At 46.8% G+C, this 15,974-nt stretch overlaps 1 protein-coding gene across 5 annotated transcripts in view; it reads left to right on the forward strand.

Moving 5' to 3' along the window:
* Positions 1 to 15,974, forward strand: part of INVS (inversin) — a 226,767-nt gene that overhangs the window by 173,144 nt on the left and 37,649 nt on the right. For 4 of the 5 annotated variants that reach the window (XM_090049450.1, XM_090049448.1, XM_090049445.1 and 1 more), the window contains one exon: positions 2,529 to 2,824. In XM_090049450.1, the coding sequence (XP_089905576.1) occupies positions 2,529 to 2,824 (296 nt within the window). The remainder of the gene's footprint in view (positions 1 to 2,528; positions 2,825 to 15,974) is intronic. The other variant, XM_090049446.1, reaches the window with a different exon arrangement.

The raw sequence follows: 15,974 nt of genomic DNA on the forward strand, positions 1-15,974 counted from the left end.
AATGAGGGCATTGTCATCCTGCCCCACTTACTATTTATTGTATCTAGTTATATCAGAGATTTTGACAAAAAAGAACCCTTTCCAGGAGAAATCTGCTCCCTTCTTTCCCAACTCACCAGTTCCTATGTCAGTTTAATATTAATTAGCATATTGCTGGAGTTACAGTTTTTTTGAGTTGACCTGCTAGGCAACATATAGATGACAACTCAGAGTAATAAGGTTCAGGCCATTCTGGGCTGATTGTACATTCCCTGTCACATTGGACTGAATAGGGGGTACTAATAGTAGGCTGTTGGCTTCTTTTTGAAGAAAGGAAAATGACTATTCTGTGAATAGTAATGTCTAATTTATCAGATTAAATAGCAGAGTAATGGCAGTGAGATCTATACTGTACATGAGACAGACACCCACACATTATCTGTTTGTGCAATGCCAATTTTATTATTCGAAACCAGCCACTTTTATCAATGCTGAAGGGAATACTGAAGTACCTTAGACTGCCAAGAGCGCAGTTTGTAGATCAATTAGCAGCTTTTCAGGCATCCAGGTTCAATCAGTTGTTCTGCAGTGCATACATAATAAGATAGTGGTGATAAACAAGGTTAATGCTTCTCCCTAACATTTTAGTATAAATCACAGGAACTCATCCTAGCATACTGCATAACTAACCTGTCATATACCATGATGTCAGCTAATGTGTCAACTGTCTGTAAACCATGTTACAGCACTGTAAGCAAGTTAAAGTATCAGAGGGCTCCATGAACCAACATTTACAACCTGGCTAATTCTATAGGAAATTTGCCACTACCGGTATATTTTATATGCACAACATTTGAGGAGCTGGTCTGATCCAGGGACAGCAGTAGCAAATGAGTCCCACTCTGCCCCCTGATCTGTTTCCCCTTGTGTGTTCTGTGCCTGCCCAGGAACAGGTAAGGGTGGGGAAACCCACCCCACTGCTGTCACTACCACTGCCTTTAGCTGAGCCTGACTTCCTGCACAGCCCTGCTGGGGTGGGGCAGGATTGGCTCTGGAGTTCCCCTAACTCCCAGGTCAGCTAGGGGTAGTGGCAGCTATGGAAGAAATAGGAAAAGGGAGGGGAGGGGATGGCATGTGCTGCTGAGTGCTAAAAGGAAAGGGCAAGTCTCCCTGAAGTAATTCTCCAGTTAATTTTCTACTGCATCCTCATCAGGTTTTTAGCATAATTTTCACCTTAAAGCCTTGTGAAAGTCTTTGTTTTCTCAGTTTCCTGTGTTTTTTGGGGTTTTTTGCTGTTGGCTCAGTTGGTTCAGCTGGTTTATCCACAGCATTCAGATCTGTCTCACTTTCCTAGGATGCAAGTTGCATAAACTTTGGTCAGTTGCATAAGTTCTCGGAAGCATGGAAGAAATTAAGTATGGAAAGTCATGTGGTATTGGATATGATATTAGAATTTGCACAAAACAAATAGATCATGATAATAAGTTGGGCAAACACAGACTTCTTAAGGTGACAAATGTAGGTTATAAATACATTTGTTAACATTTGTGTAGAAAACATAGAACCATATTAAATATGGCTAGAAGGGAACTTGAGAATCACCCAGTCTGTCTCTCTTCCTGAAGTGATCAGCTATACCTGAACTAGCCTTGTTAGAAGCTTGTCTAGCCTGATCTTAAAAACTTCCAGTGATGGAGATTCCACACTACCCTATTCTAATAATAATGCAAACGTAAGTTAAGAAGAAAATATAGGATGTTTCATTGATTCCCACATTTTCTAAGTATGTGGAATTTCTAAGTGTTACCTAATCCCATATTATTTCCTAAATTTATGTGGATAGTTATATTGGAGTTAGAACTAACATTTCTTAGCATGTTTAAATTTTCCTGTACTAGGTTTCATCAGCAAATATTTCACAGAAGAACCTTTAAACAAGGAAACTTCATATTTTTTAAGTAAAATGAAAGAGCATAGTAGGAGTGAGGTGGCCCCTTGAGCCATCAAGTCCTCTCCCTTATGTTTTCAGGCAATCATTAATCAAAGGAATCTCCAAAATTCCCACTTCACAGCTTCACCCAAAACTACAAGGAACAAACACCAAGAACACCTTCATAACCTACCATTGGGGGAAAAACAAGGAAGATGAGTGTACTGTCACTACAGTGGTAGGAAATTTGATAGTTATACTCTCAGAAAAAACACACGGTTTAATTCTGGCCATGGTTTCTCATATTTTAGACCTTAAGTTACAGTAGATCAATTAAAGCTTGTTTTTAAATCAATTAAACTAAATTAGTGAAAACCTCTGTTAAATGGATTTAAAACTCACTTATATTAGTCTATCTTAATTCAGTTACCACTCAAATTCAGCTGTTCATTTTTATCAAGCTAAGATGTTTCAATGTGGCACGCACCTGTTCGTCCCGTGAGCAGGGCTAAAAATAAAATTATGAAAATCGTGTGATGTTGAGCTCTTGTTAAGTCTGTCACATTTCTGTGAAGATCCATGCTTTAGATTTGGCATTTACTATTGGTGTTAATTACAGGAAACGAGAAGAAGAAAATAAGAGAAAAGAAGCCAGCCTGCAGAAGGGAATGCATAACCTCCAGCTCAATTGTGTACAGCAACAGCTTGCAAATAGAGAGAAGAGTTATACTAGTGCACAGCTAGTTAGTAAACCAGCTGATGTGCATAGTAAAAGACCTTTCTCCTGCAGCATGTCTCAAGACCAAGCAGGGAGAAGCAACAGAGGTTCACCTACAGGTTCTCAGAACAAAGCATCATCAAAGGAGAAATGCCCAACTGCAGAGCTTCTGGGTGAGGATTGCACTTTCAAGAAAGGTTTGTAATTGCTTGATTGGCCAGATTAACTATGCACTGATTTTCAGGGATGGATTGTAACTGCTTCCATCATGGGAGAAAGTATATTGTGCTGCATTTTTGTTCTTTTATTATATAAATCACTTATATAGGATATCAATATGTACTTTTGGATAGGAATCATATTTTAGCATGCAAGTTCAATCATTTTGCATGGTCATTGTTACAGACATTTATATTGTATGTAAAACTCGGTATCCAAAATATTTCAAACGGATTATGGCTTCTGGTGCTTTTTGGTTTAAGTATTCTGCTTGGAATCATGATACTTTACCTTCATAGACATGGCCAGATTATGAAAAGTGAAAGCCTACAGCACACAGAAGGAGTATGCAGAGAGCTTTCTTTTCTGTAACAACTCCTCCCCCACCTCCAACTTCCCTCAAAGCCATACCTGTGATTTTCCCCCACTCCCTGGATATGATTGTCACCTTTAGGAGCTGTAGGGCAGAGCATTGTTTGTATGCCTCTGAGGGCAAGGAATATGTTTTTCCTCTTTCTTTGTGTAGGGAAGTGCAAGGGACAAGGATCTTCCCGGCTCCACCTACACCTGCGTGGAACAATCTGTCTGTCAGAGGCATTCAGATGAAGTATTCTAAGTGTTTTCAGTAGTTGAGGCCATCAGTATGTGTGCAACATAAAATGACTTATCTAACCTCTTCCTGTTACTTACCTTCCTGCAATATTATCACTTTTTATCTATCTGTGTGCAAACTACAGCATCTTATGCACTCACTTGCTGATTTCCTCCTATTCTAGTTTTGTGACATATACATTGTAGCATCATTTAAGTCACTTCTGAATGTAACTACTCATGCTTATAGTAAGTCAAAACCAGAAATCCAGTTTTCAAAACATGTCCAGTAAAACACATCTCTGGACACTAGAAGTAAAAATTAGATTAAGAAATAATTAATTAAAAGATGGTCACTCTTAAAAGCATCTTCCTTTATACAAAGAAACGATTTACCCAGGAGGTACTCAGAGCCAAAACATATGAACCTGAAATTGTTTGCCGTAAATTCCCAGTGTATGTTTAGCAATCCAAAAACCAGTTGATAAAAACACTAGAAGTAAGCGCTACAGGTTATAACCGTATTGGTCTAAAGACAAACAGACAAGGTTTTTTTCTTCAGCATCCTGAATTCAGTCATCTTATGGTCACTGCTGCCCAAGTTACCATCCACTAGTACATTCCCTACCAATTCCTCCCTATTTGTGAACAGCAGGTCAAGAAGAGCATGGCCTCTAGTTGGCCTCTTCAACACTTGCACCAGAAAGTTGTGTCCAGCACTCTCCAAAAACTTCCTGGATTTTTTATATACTGCTGTATTGCCCTCCCAGCAGGTATCAGGGTGATTGAAGTCCCCCATGAGAACTGTGACTGGGAAACTTGCACTAGCTGTTTGAAGAAACTCTTATCCACCACATCCTCCTGGTCTGGTGATCACCCTTGTTGCTCACCACATCGCCTTTGTTGCTCTCCTCTCTGCCCAGAGACTTTCAACAGACCTATTTCCAATTTCATACTGGAGCACTGAACAATCATATGGCTCTTTCACATATAGTGCAACTCTTCCTCCTCTGCTCCGTGCCTGTCTTTCCTGAACAGTTTATAATATCCATGACAGTGCTCCAGGTAAGCAAAATATTCCAACAAGTCTCTGTTGTTCACAGTCTCCCATTACCCCTTTAGAAGACTGTTCCATGTCACTTTCCTGAGCCTTATCAAAATCATGCCACAGCCCCCACCATTTCCCAGAACAAATGTCTTGGTTTTACTTTCAGAAAATCTCACCATTCTAATCCTGACTTTCTGCAATGAATATAACATTAATTCTCTGACAGCTGGCTAGACTTTCTGCCTTATACTCTGTTTCTTATAAGGCCAAATATCAAGGAAGAGTCCAGGTCAAATTCTGTTTCTTCTTGTGTCTATGAGTGACAGTTCTCTAATTGTCTACCTAGCCATTTTTATTCCCACCTTACCCTTTGAATGCATAAACAGATTACATGCATATGAAGCTATGTATGTAAGTTCCAGAGAAGTGAACAGGATTTGGCCTTAAGTGAGTATCAGGTTCTTGCATCCCAATGAAAAGCCATCTGCCATGTATAAAAGATTCCAAATCAAATACCTCAGTGGTTGTCAACTGGAGGTGTGCTTACTCCTAGGGGTACTTAAAAAGGTCGTAGGGGATACGCAGACCTAATGTGGCCAATAAATGCCACCTGTGTGCATGCAGCTGCAGCACAGCACACAGGCAGCCAGGACAGCAGCTGGGTCTGGCTGATAAGTGCATTGTGAGGGAAGGGGCCAGGGGAAGGAGAGGTGTGCAAATTAAGGCCTCACTTGTTGGGGAGGGAGTGGGGATGGGGCAGAGGAGGCTCCTGCTGTACGCATCCAGGGAGGGCGTGGGGGGCATGTACCCCTGGATCTGCACATGGGACAGAACAGCCTACTGCTGTGGGCTGGGGCTGGGCTGCACTGGGCTCTTCCCAGTGGGGGCTGGGCCAGGCAGTGCTCGGGGTGCACGGTAGCAGCACTGGGAGGGGGCTACAGGTGGGGCTACAGCCTCCCAGTTCCCTCTCCCAGCACCACTGCCGCTGGCCCCAAGCACAGCTTGGCCCAGCCCCCCACCAGGAATAGCCTGGCACTAGCACCAGCCCCAGCCCACAGCCCCAGGGGCAGGAAGTCAGCCAGGGTCAAAGGATCCCAGCAAGATAAGCATCCAAAAGTTTCTTAAAAGAGTCCAGGGTAGGTGCTTGCACCACCTCTGGAGGGAGTCTATTCCAGGCCTTGGGGGAACCAGAACCAGATCCTAATGCACACCCATTATGTACTTATAGGCTGCCACCAGGTCACCCCTGAGCCTGAGCTTTTCCAGGCAGAAGAGTCCCATGGCTCTCAGACTCTCATCAGACCTATTCTTATGCTCATGATCAGCGGGCAAGGCTCACCTCTGGACTCTCTTCTTCACATCCTTCTTGAATTGTTCAGCCCAGAACTGGATTCAGTACTCCAGCTGCGGCCTCACTAAGGTTGAGTACAGCAGGAAGATGACATCCTGAGATTTACTTGAGAAACATCTATTGATGCAAGCCAGAGTTTTGTTTGCTTTACCGGCTGTGACATTGCATTGGTGGCTCATGTTCAGTTATGACCACTAAGTCTCTTTTAGCTGTGGTGGTAGCAAGCATAGCACTGCCAAGCCTACAAGCATGCTATGGGTTTTTTTTCTCACAAGGTGGAGTACCTTGCACTTTTCCATATTGAAGGTTATCAGGTTTATATCTGCCCACATTCTAAGCCTATCCAGGTCAGCCTGGATCACTAGCCTATCCTCAGTTGTGGACACTCTGTCCCAAAGTTTAGTGTCATCAGCAAACTTGGCCACTCCTCTTCTGATACTGGTGTGCACATCATTAATAAAGACATAAAAGAGAAAAGATCCAAGGACGCAGCCTTGGGAGACCCCAGTGGTCACAGAGCACCATGATGATTCACTTCCGTTGACTCCCACTCTCTGGGTCTGACATTGGAGCCAATTCCCTAGGCATCGGACTGTAATGTAGCCACAGCCACAGTTGGCCAATTTTTCTATGAGAAGGTCATGGGACATCCGATCAAAGGCTTTTCTGAAGTCCAGGTATATAATGTCAATCTCTTCTCCCTTGTCCAAGTGATATGTCACCTGATCATAGAAAGAGATGAGATTGGTCAGGCAAGACCTATGTACAACACACCCATGCTGGCTGTCCCTCAGGATGTTGCCATCAGCCAGGTTGTCAAGAAGAGTCTCTTTGATCATTTTTTCTAGAATCTTTCCAGGGATTGAGGTCAAGCTGATTGGCCTGTGGTTCCCCGGATCTACTTTCCTCTCTTTCTTGAAGATGGGCACCACTTTAGCCTTCTTCCAGTCTTCAGATACTTCACCTGAGTGCCATGAGTTTTCAAATATCTTTGCCAGTGGCTGGGCTATGATGCCTGCCAGCTCCTTAAGTACTCAGAGGTGCAGTCTGTTAGGACCAGCTGACTTGAAGGGGTCCAGTCTCTCAAGTGTTCCTTTATAAGGTCTACACCGATGCTCAGTATAAATTCACCCTCACCCTGGCTGTCCCGCATCACGCTAGGCAAGGTGGTCCCTTTCAGCTGATTGAAAAATTGATGCAAAGTACACATTAAGCAGGTTGGCTTTTTCCTGGGTGTCGGTTGTCAGTTATCTCATTTGGTTTAGCAGGGGTTTCAATGTTACCCTTGCTTTTGTTCTGACTCTCCACATATCTGAAAGGACTTTTTATTGTCCTTGGTATGTGTAGCCAGTTGGAGTTTGTTTGCAGCCTTGGCTTTCCTGGTTTGCTCCCTACAGATACGGACAAGTGTAGAATACTCATTAGATTTCATAGACATTAGGGCTGGAAGGGACCTCGGAATATCATCGAGTCCAGCCCTCCACCCGAAGGCCAGGAAGTCAGCTGGGGTCATAGGATCTCAGCAAGATAAGCATCCAATTTACTCTTGAAGGTGTTCGATGTAGATGCTTGAACCACCTCTGATGGCAGGCTGTTCCAGGCCTTGGGGGCTCGGACAGTGAAGAAATTCTTCCTTATGTCCAGCTTGAAATGGTCTTGCAGTAGTTTATAACGTTCAACCTTGCCATCCCTTGGGGTGCTCTGATGAACAAACGTTCCCAGATACTGGTGGTCACCCCTGATAAACTTATAGGTGACCATCAGATTACCTCTGAGCCTGCGCTTTTCCAGGCTAAAGAGTCCCAAAGCGCTCAGCCTATCGACATAAGGTCTGTTTTCCTGCCCTCTGATCATGCATGTGTCTCTCCTCTGGACTCTCTCAAGCTTCTCCACATCCTTTTTGAATTGTGGGGCCCAAAACTGGATGCAGTACTTCAGCTGTGGCCTCACCAAGGCCAAGTACAAGGGGAGAATGACGTCCCGGGATTTGCTTGAGACTAGCCACAGCATTGCATTGAAGGCTCATGTTCATCTTGTGGTCAATGATGACCCCCAAATCCTTTCTTCCATAGTGCTAGCCAGCGCAGCACTGCCGAGCCTATAAGGATGCTGCAGGTCTTTCCTCCCAAGGTGGAGAACCTTGCATTTTTCAGTGTTAAACATCATCAGGTTCTCATCTGCCCATTTGCTGAGCCTGTCCAGGTCAGCCTGGATCGCTCTCCTGTCCTCAGGTGTGGATGCTTTGCCAATTTCCCAGCCATCAGATCGTGGTGGACCCAAGGCCACAATTGGCCAGTTTCACCAAAAGGTGATCATGGGATACCAGATTGAAGGCTTTTTTGAAGTCAGGATATATGACATCAATCTCTTCTCCCTTGTTCAGGTGATAGGTCACATGGTCGTAAAAGGAAATGAGGTTGGTCAAGCAAGACCTACCCACAAGAAACCCGTGCTGGCTATTCCTCAGGATGATGGCATTGGCCAGTCCATTAAGGATGGCCTCTTTTTAATAAACTTTTCTAAGACCTTCGCCAGGATAGAAGTCAGGCTGATGGGCCTATAGTTAGCAGGATCCACTTTCCTCCCTTTCTTGAGGATAGGCACCACATTGGCTTCTTTCCAGTCTTTGGACACTATACCAGAGCACCAGGAGTTTTCAAAGATCCATGCCAGAGGCTGGGCTATGATGCTCACCAGCTCCTTGAGTATCCTGGGGTGTAGATTGTCCGGGCCAGCTGACTTGAAGGTATCCAGCCTCTCAAGGTGTTCCTTCACAAGGTCAGCATTGATGGAGGGCAAGGGATCTCCCTCACCTAGACCCCTCTGCCCTGTAGTGGGCATGGGCATCCCATGGGACTGATGAAAGACCAACACAAAGTACCCTTTTAATAGGCTGTTTTTTCCTGGGCATCAGTTGTCCCATCTGGTTCAGCAGGGGTCCAGTGTTGTCCTTGCTTTTCCTCTGGCTATCCACATATCTGAAAAAGGACTTTTTTAATTGTCTTTGATGCTCAAAACTAGCTGGAGTTCAGTTGCAGCCTTGGCTTTCCTGGTTTGCTCCCTGCAGGACCGGACCAGTGCTGAATATTCCTCCTTGGAGGTGAATCCCATCCTCCATCCTTTGTAGGCCTTTCTTTTTAGCCTCAGTGTTGCTGACTGAGTCACCAGCTTTACGGCAGATGATGAAGGTGATCAGCTCGTGGTCGCTGTCACCCAGCTTCCCATTGATCACTAGATCGCCAATTAGGTCATCCCCAGTAGCCAGTACCAGGTCAAGCAGCGCTTTACCTCTCGAGGTAAGACTAACTGGCCTATAGTTCCCCGGGTCCTCCTTCCTCCCTTTTCTGAAGATGGGAAACACACTGGCCCTCTTCCAGTCCTCTGGCACCACACCAGAGCACCACAAGTGCTCATAAAGCCGCGCCAGGGGTCCCGCAATGACCTCAGCTTATTCCCTCAGCACTCTGGGGTGGAGATCGTCCGGACCAGCTAATTTAAATACATCCAGTCCCTCCAGAAGTTCCCTGACTAGATCCTCCCTGGCCCTTGGCCTAGGTGTGCCTCCCCTGGGTCCTGAGGGGGCCGGTGGGGGGGGTGGGGGCTGATCTGGTCCCAGCTCAGGAAAATGAAGGCAAAGAAGTCATTAAATAGGTTAGCTTTGTCATCTGGTGTGACAACCAAATTTCCTAATGTGTCTTGCAGGGGCCTCACGTTACCCAGTACCTTCTTTTTGCGCCCTATGTATTTAAAAAAGGACATCTTGTTGTCCTTGATCTGGGAAGCTAGTCCCAGTTCCATCTCCGCCTTGGCCTTCCTGACTGCCCTCCCTGCATCCCCGAGCAACCGCAGTATAATCCTCCCTGGTGATGGCCCCTCCCTTCTATTGGGTGTACGTCTCCCTTTTAGCTAGAAGACATTCCCAGATGCTTTTGGTGAGCCATGGGGGCTTTTGTGCCCTCTTGCTCCCTTTGATCCATGTTGGGATTACCTTCCTTTGGGCTTGGAGGATCGTCTTCTTAAGGAGCCACCACTTTTCTTGGACACCCGGCTCCCCTCCCCTCTGGGACCTCAGTGCTTCCCTGACTATTCTCCTTAGCTCATTGAAGTCCACCCTCCTGAAATCCTAAGACTGCTGCCTTGCTGCAGGCCTTTGCCAACTTGCGTTGGATGGTGAATTTCAGCAGGCAATGATCACTGTCACCCATGTGGTTGAGCACCCGCAGCCCCCTCACTAGGTCATCACCCATGGCCAGCACCAGGTCCAACAAGTTGTCTCCCCTGGTGGGGCTGTACACCTCCTGGGTTAGACGGAGGTCCTACATTTGGGCTAGGAACCTATGTGAGCAGTCAGACCTGGCTGACTGCTCTTCCCAATAGATGTCTGGAAAGTTCAGGTCCCCCATGATGACCACGTCCTTTGACCTAACTACCTCCGTGAGCTGACTTAAGAACTCCTGGTCTAGCTCTTCCCCTTGGTTGGGTGGTCTGTAGTAGACCCCCACCGTTAAGTCTCTTTCCCCTCGACTGCCTTGTATTCTAACCTAGAGCACTTCCGTGTGCCGGTCCTCTGACTCTGTGCTACCTGACGAGGATGTGTATTCCTCCTCAATGTAAAGCGACACACTCCTGCCTTCCCCCCCGTCCTGTCCCTCTTGTATAGCCTATAGCCCTTGATATTCACCGCCCAGTCATGCGCTGGGTCCCACCACGTTTCAGTGAGCCCCACTATGTCTGGGTTGGTGTCAGCTAGCAGGAGGGTAAGTTCCTCCTGCTTGTTTCCCATACTATGAGTGTTTGTGTAGAGGCATTTGAGGCCTCCTGTGGATGTGTGCACTGGCCCCCTAATCACAGCATTGCCCTGGCCCCTGTTGCGTACCTGTGTATATGTTCCGCTTGTCGGTCTAGGCTGGGCTGTACTTGTGAGTGCTGCTTGGTTTAGCAGTCCAAGGCTTCCTCCTCCCTCATCTTCCCCTTCTCCCAATGAGCCTAGTTTAAAGCCCGCCGGAGGAGATCCGCCAACCTAGAAGAGAACGCACGCTTACCTTTAGGGGAAAGGTGGAGCCCATCGCACCCGAGCATGTCTCTCGTCATGATGTGTGAGTCGTTGTCAAGCAAGCCAAAGCCTGCCTCAAGACACCATTCCTGAAGCTGCCAGTTGGTCTCTGTGATGCACGTCTCATGCCATCTACCACGTCCGCACACTGGTAGAACAGAAGAGAATACCACCTGTGCACCTATCTCCTTCACCACACCCCCCAGAGCGTGGTAGTCCACCATCAGGTGATCAGGCCTTCTCCTGGCCACATCATTAGTACCTACATGGATTAGGACCGTGGGATAGTAATCGGTGGGCTGGATCACGGCCTGGATCATCCCTGTCATGTCGTGAATCTTTGCTTCGGGTAGGCAGTAGACCTCATGTGTGGAGGGATCCTGGCAACAGATGGGGCCCTCTGTACCTCTCAGGATGGAGTCGCCTATGAAGATCACTCGACGCTTTCTTCTCTAGGACTGCTTAGCTCCTTCAGCCTGTTCAGAGCGTGGAGAGTGGAGAGTTGCCTCCTCTCCAGTTACCTCCTCTCCCTCCTTCTCCAGAGTTGCCAGGGCCTCGTACCTGTTCTGCAGCTGGACTGGAGGAACTGGTACTGCTGTGTTACGAGCAGCCCTGGTTCTGGAGGTGACCATCTGACACTCTGCAGTGGAGGGCACTTCCCAAGGTGCTTCTTCCTTAGGTGTGTGGCCCTGCAGGGAAAAGAAATAGCCGTCAATTTCTTCCTCCACCTCTCCAATTCCCCTCAGCCTGCTAACCTCCTCCTGGAGCTCCCTCACTGCGCCTCCAGGGCCCTGAGGCAGGCGCCTGCAGGACAGGTATGGGGGTCCCCAATCCCTGCCCCCCCCAGGCCTTGCTGGGCAATCCCCGCAAGCCAGGGGGTGGGGGGACACAAGCTTCCCCATGGGCTCTGTCTGTGTGGAGGCCTCAGACAAGCCCTGGGTAGGCTGCTCCCCCCGGGCAGGGACCCTGGCAGCACCCCACGTCAACACCATCATAGGAGTTGCTGCTTGTTTTTAGCTTATTGCAGTTCCTCCGCTCTGCCCTAGTAGGAGCCTCCCTGCTGGCCCTTCCTGCTCACCCGCCAGCGCAAACGCCGATGCATACGCTGGTGCGCTCTGTTCATGCAGCACAGCTTGGGAGCGCGGATCCCTACTAGGTCAGCTAAGAGGGAGCCGGTGGGCTTCCTCTCCAGATCCGGCTCAGCTGTGTCCAGTCCCTCTTCCCGCTTACCTTAGGGAGATCAGCTGCTGCTGCCCCCGCTGCTGGCTCCACTGCTGCTGCATCCGCCTCTGCCTCGGGTCTGGTAAGGGGGCACACGTGCATGCGGGACACACGTGTGCCTGGATCCCTCCTCTCTCTGCTGCTCCTGGTTCCCAAGTTCCGGGGGCTATGTCAAACTGCGGCTTTTAAGGCCACGGTTTGAATTTCCCGCCACTGCCCCAATCAGCCAATCAGGTGCTCCAGTCTTCCCGGAAGTGCCTGCTGGCAGTCCCACCCCTTATGCTCCCCCACTGGGGGGTTCCAGTGCCTCCAGAGCCTGCTCCCCAAGGGTTAACCCCAGAGGTGCTCCCTAGCTTCGGGGGGACAGTCCCCCCTAGCCCTCCCCCTGTTTGTGCACTCTGTTCACACAGCGTGGCTTGGGAGCGTGGCTCCCTACCGGCTCAGCTAAGAGGGATCCGGGGGGCTTCACCTCTGGATCCAGCTCAGCTGCGTCCAATCCCTCTGCCTGCTTACCTTAATGCTCATTAAATTTAGTACCTCAATTGTGAGGTACTAAAAAAAGACTCATTAGCTTTTTTAATGTGTATGAGTGAAACCACGTGGTTTTTGTGATGCTTTAATGTGCATTAAAATAAGATAATGCTCATTAAAGGTCACATGTAGATGTGCCCAAAATATGTTGTACTTGAGTAGGTCACAATTCTTATCTAATCTTCTCATGATACAAACAGCAGGTCACATGTAAATTTCAGTGTCACAGAGTGGAGTTGTAAAAGGCTGGACTATTTGTTGAGGAATTGAGAATAAAGTCCTGGTAATACTGGATGTGCTACTTGTATACAAATTGTTGTCCCAGTACTGCTTTCATTGCTGTTGGTAGCAACTGTGTGGTAGTAATTATATGTTTAACTTCACAGCAAGTGGGGACTGAATAATTATAGTATTAAATTTAGAGAGCCATGTAAATTCCTGCCCTGCTTGCAGAGAAATGTAGAGGCAAAATTTAGGAAAATCCCCCTTTTAAAAAGAAAAGCACAGCAAGTTAAATTTGATAATAAAGATTTTCAGACATTGCTGTCAGTGGGCATGTCTACATGTGCAATTAATGCATCTGAATTTTCTCCGCAGAAAATTCAGGCTCATTAAAGTGCTCCCAGGCAAACGTACATAGGTGCCTGTGTGAGGAGCAAATTTGCACCCAATAGGAGCAACCAAGTCTAGGGTTGCTCCTTCCCTGCTCTGTCCCCCTGCAGCAGCCAGGGGGAGTCTCCCCAGCAGCTGTGTTGCCTGCTGTGTTGGCTCCCCGCTGTTCCTTAGTTTTTTGTGTTTTCCCTCCAGACTCCTAACTAACCAAATTCTTAATTGCAGCTAAAGCAAAACATCCAAGAGATTTTCAGTTTTGTATTCCAGTCCAGCTTCCAAGCTATTATCATCCCTGCTCTCTGCCATGTTTGACATAATGTCCCAGCCTGGACTTGAGAATGGGGAAAAGGGAACATAAAGCAAATAGGAAAATGGGAGGTTCCACCAGTTCAGTGTAGGATATTGCAGCAGTGCTCTGAGCTTTCTGGGCAGTGGATGATGACAAGTGTTCAGAAAGGAATTCATGAAACGATAGGATACACCATGGTTTCTCAGATATGCTTTGAGTGATAGCATTCTGTTTTGCTGAATTCAGTGGAGCACACAGGTGTGTTAATACAGTTGTGTGTTTTGTTGCTATGCTCTGGTCCTGTTTGTAAAATAAGGATAACATGGCAAAATGGATGAAGAAACTGTTTCACAATGGGTGTATCTACACATACAATTAATTTGAAGCAATAAACGCCAGAGCAGTTTGAGCCAAAGTAAACTATTCCTGGGTGCAGCATCTACAAATGCACTCAGGACAATAGCAATGTAAGGTGGGGTGGACCAGTTAATACCAGGGCTACTCCTGCCCTGCTCTGACTCTAGGTTCAGGTGACAGCGCAGGGCAGTGGAGGGGCTGGCTGGGGCACAAGAGTGCAAAAAGTGCAGAGCCATGTGGGTAGGCAGCAGGCAGGAGCCTGGTCCCGTACTGGCTTAGTTGAACAGGTGCAATTTATGCCCATGGGCAACATCTACACGGGTGCGTAATCACAGTTAATTATTCCACCATAACTTACTACTGTCCCCAGCTTACCACTATCTTACCACAGTGTTCATTAGTTTACTGTGGCCCTAATACTGTCATATATATATAGATGGTGCTTTACTCTGCAGCTAATTGGTCTTCTCTGCAGTAAAGTGCACATGTAGACGGCCAGTGTGAGCTAGATTAGGCATCTGATTCAAATCTAGTGTGGGCAAGGAGCAAATTAGTAAATTCCTGGAGTTGGACATTGAAGGTCATCTATTTTTCTCCCCTGTATAATTAGGATTGGCTATTCCAAAACCATCCCAAACAGATACTTGTATAACCTTTTCTTGAAAACCTCCTATCAAGGAGATTCCACAACTTGTCAGCTTGTTCCATAGTCCTATTTTTTTTACAGCTATGAAGCTTTTCTTTAGATATTCCAAATCTTCATCGCTGCACTTTAAAGCCATTGCCTTGCATCCAGCCTTCTATAGTAAGGGAAAGTAGTTGTTCCTTGAAGTTTTTCAGGTATTTTAAAATAACCACTATCATGTTCTCCCCATATCAGCTTTTTTCTCCAAGTGAAATTCTGGTTTATTTAGCTTCTTCTACCTTTCCTTACACAGTGAGCACGCTCTCTCTCTCTCTCTCTCTCTCTCTCTTATTTACTCACTTTTGGCTCCTCTCACTTCCTCTATAGCTTTTATAATGTGATGCCCAGACCTGGACACTGTATGCCAGAGGAGGTCTAACTAGCACCAACAACCCCAGCAAAATGTGCTTCCAGTCTTCTTTTGAAGATCTTCAGGGTAGGTGCCTGTATCACCCATGCTGGGAGCTTATTCCAGAGTGTGGTCACATAAACTGTAAAGAAGTTTTTCCTGATACCCAGTCTGAAACCTTCTTCTAGGAGTTTGTGACTATTGCTTCTGGTTTTCCCTTGGGGTGCTTTGGTGAATAGTTGTTCACCTAGCCCCTGATGCTCTCCCCTGATACATTTGTAAGCTGCCACCAAATCCCCCTGTAGTCTTCTTTTTTCTAGGCTGAAAAGTCCCATATCAGTCAGCCTTTTCTCATATGGCTTGCTCTTCAGGCCTCTAATCATATGAGTGGCTCTTCTCTGGACCCTATCAAGCTTCTCCACATCCTTCTTGAAGTGTGGCGCCCAGAACTGGATGCAGTACTCCAGCTGTGGCCTCATCAATGCTGAGTAAAATGGGAAAGTAACTTCCTTAGTTTTGCTTGAGATGCATCGGTTAGTGCATGCCAGCATATTGTTTGCTCTGCTAACTAGCAACACACTGGTGGCTCATATTCATTTTATGGTCAACTATGACCCCCAAGACCATTTCAGACATGGTGCTAGCTAACGTAGCACCACCAAGCCTGTAGGTTTGTTGCAGATTTTTCCTCCCCTGATGGGGCACTTTACACTTCTCAGTGTTGAACAGCATCTGGTTCTGGTCTCTCATCTAACTAATCTGTCTAGATCTGCCTGGATTATTATGGCTGCACTTCCCCAGAACTTAGTGTCATGGGCAAACTTTGCCAGTATGCTTTTCATCCCTACATCCAGATCATTAATGAAGATGTTGAAAAGCACTGGTCCAAGTACCAAACCCTGGGGAACCTCACTGGCTACCCCAGGTTGACACATGTCCATCTATTAGTACACTCTGGCCCTGACCCCACAGCCAGTTTCCCACCCATCTGACCATTGAATTGTCAAGCCCATAGTCCCCTAGTTTGAGAGCCTCATGGGA

This window comes from Crocodylus siamensis, chromosome 5 (genome assembly GCF_052110815.1).
Source record: "Crocodylus siamensis isolate JL-2025a chromosome 5, ASM5211081v1, whole genome shotgun sequence".
In the NCBI taxonomy this organism is placed as follows: domain Eukaryota; kingdom Metazoa; phylum Chordata; order Crocodylia; family Crocodylidae; genus Crocodylus; species Crocodylus siamensis.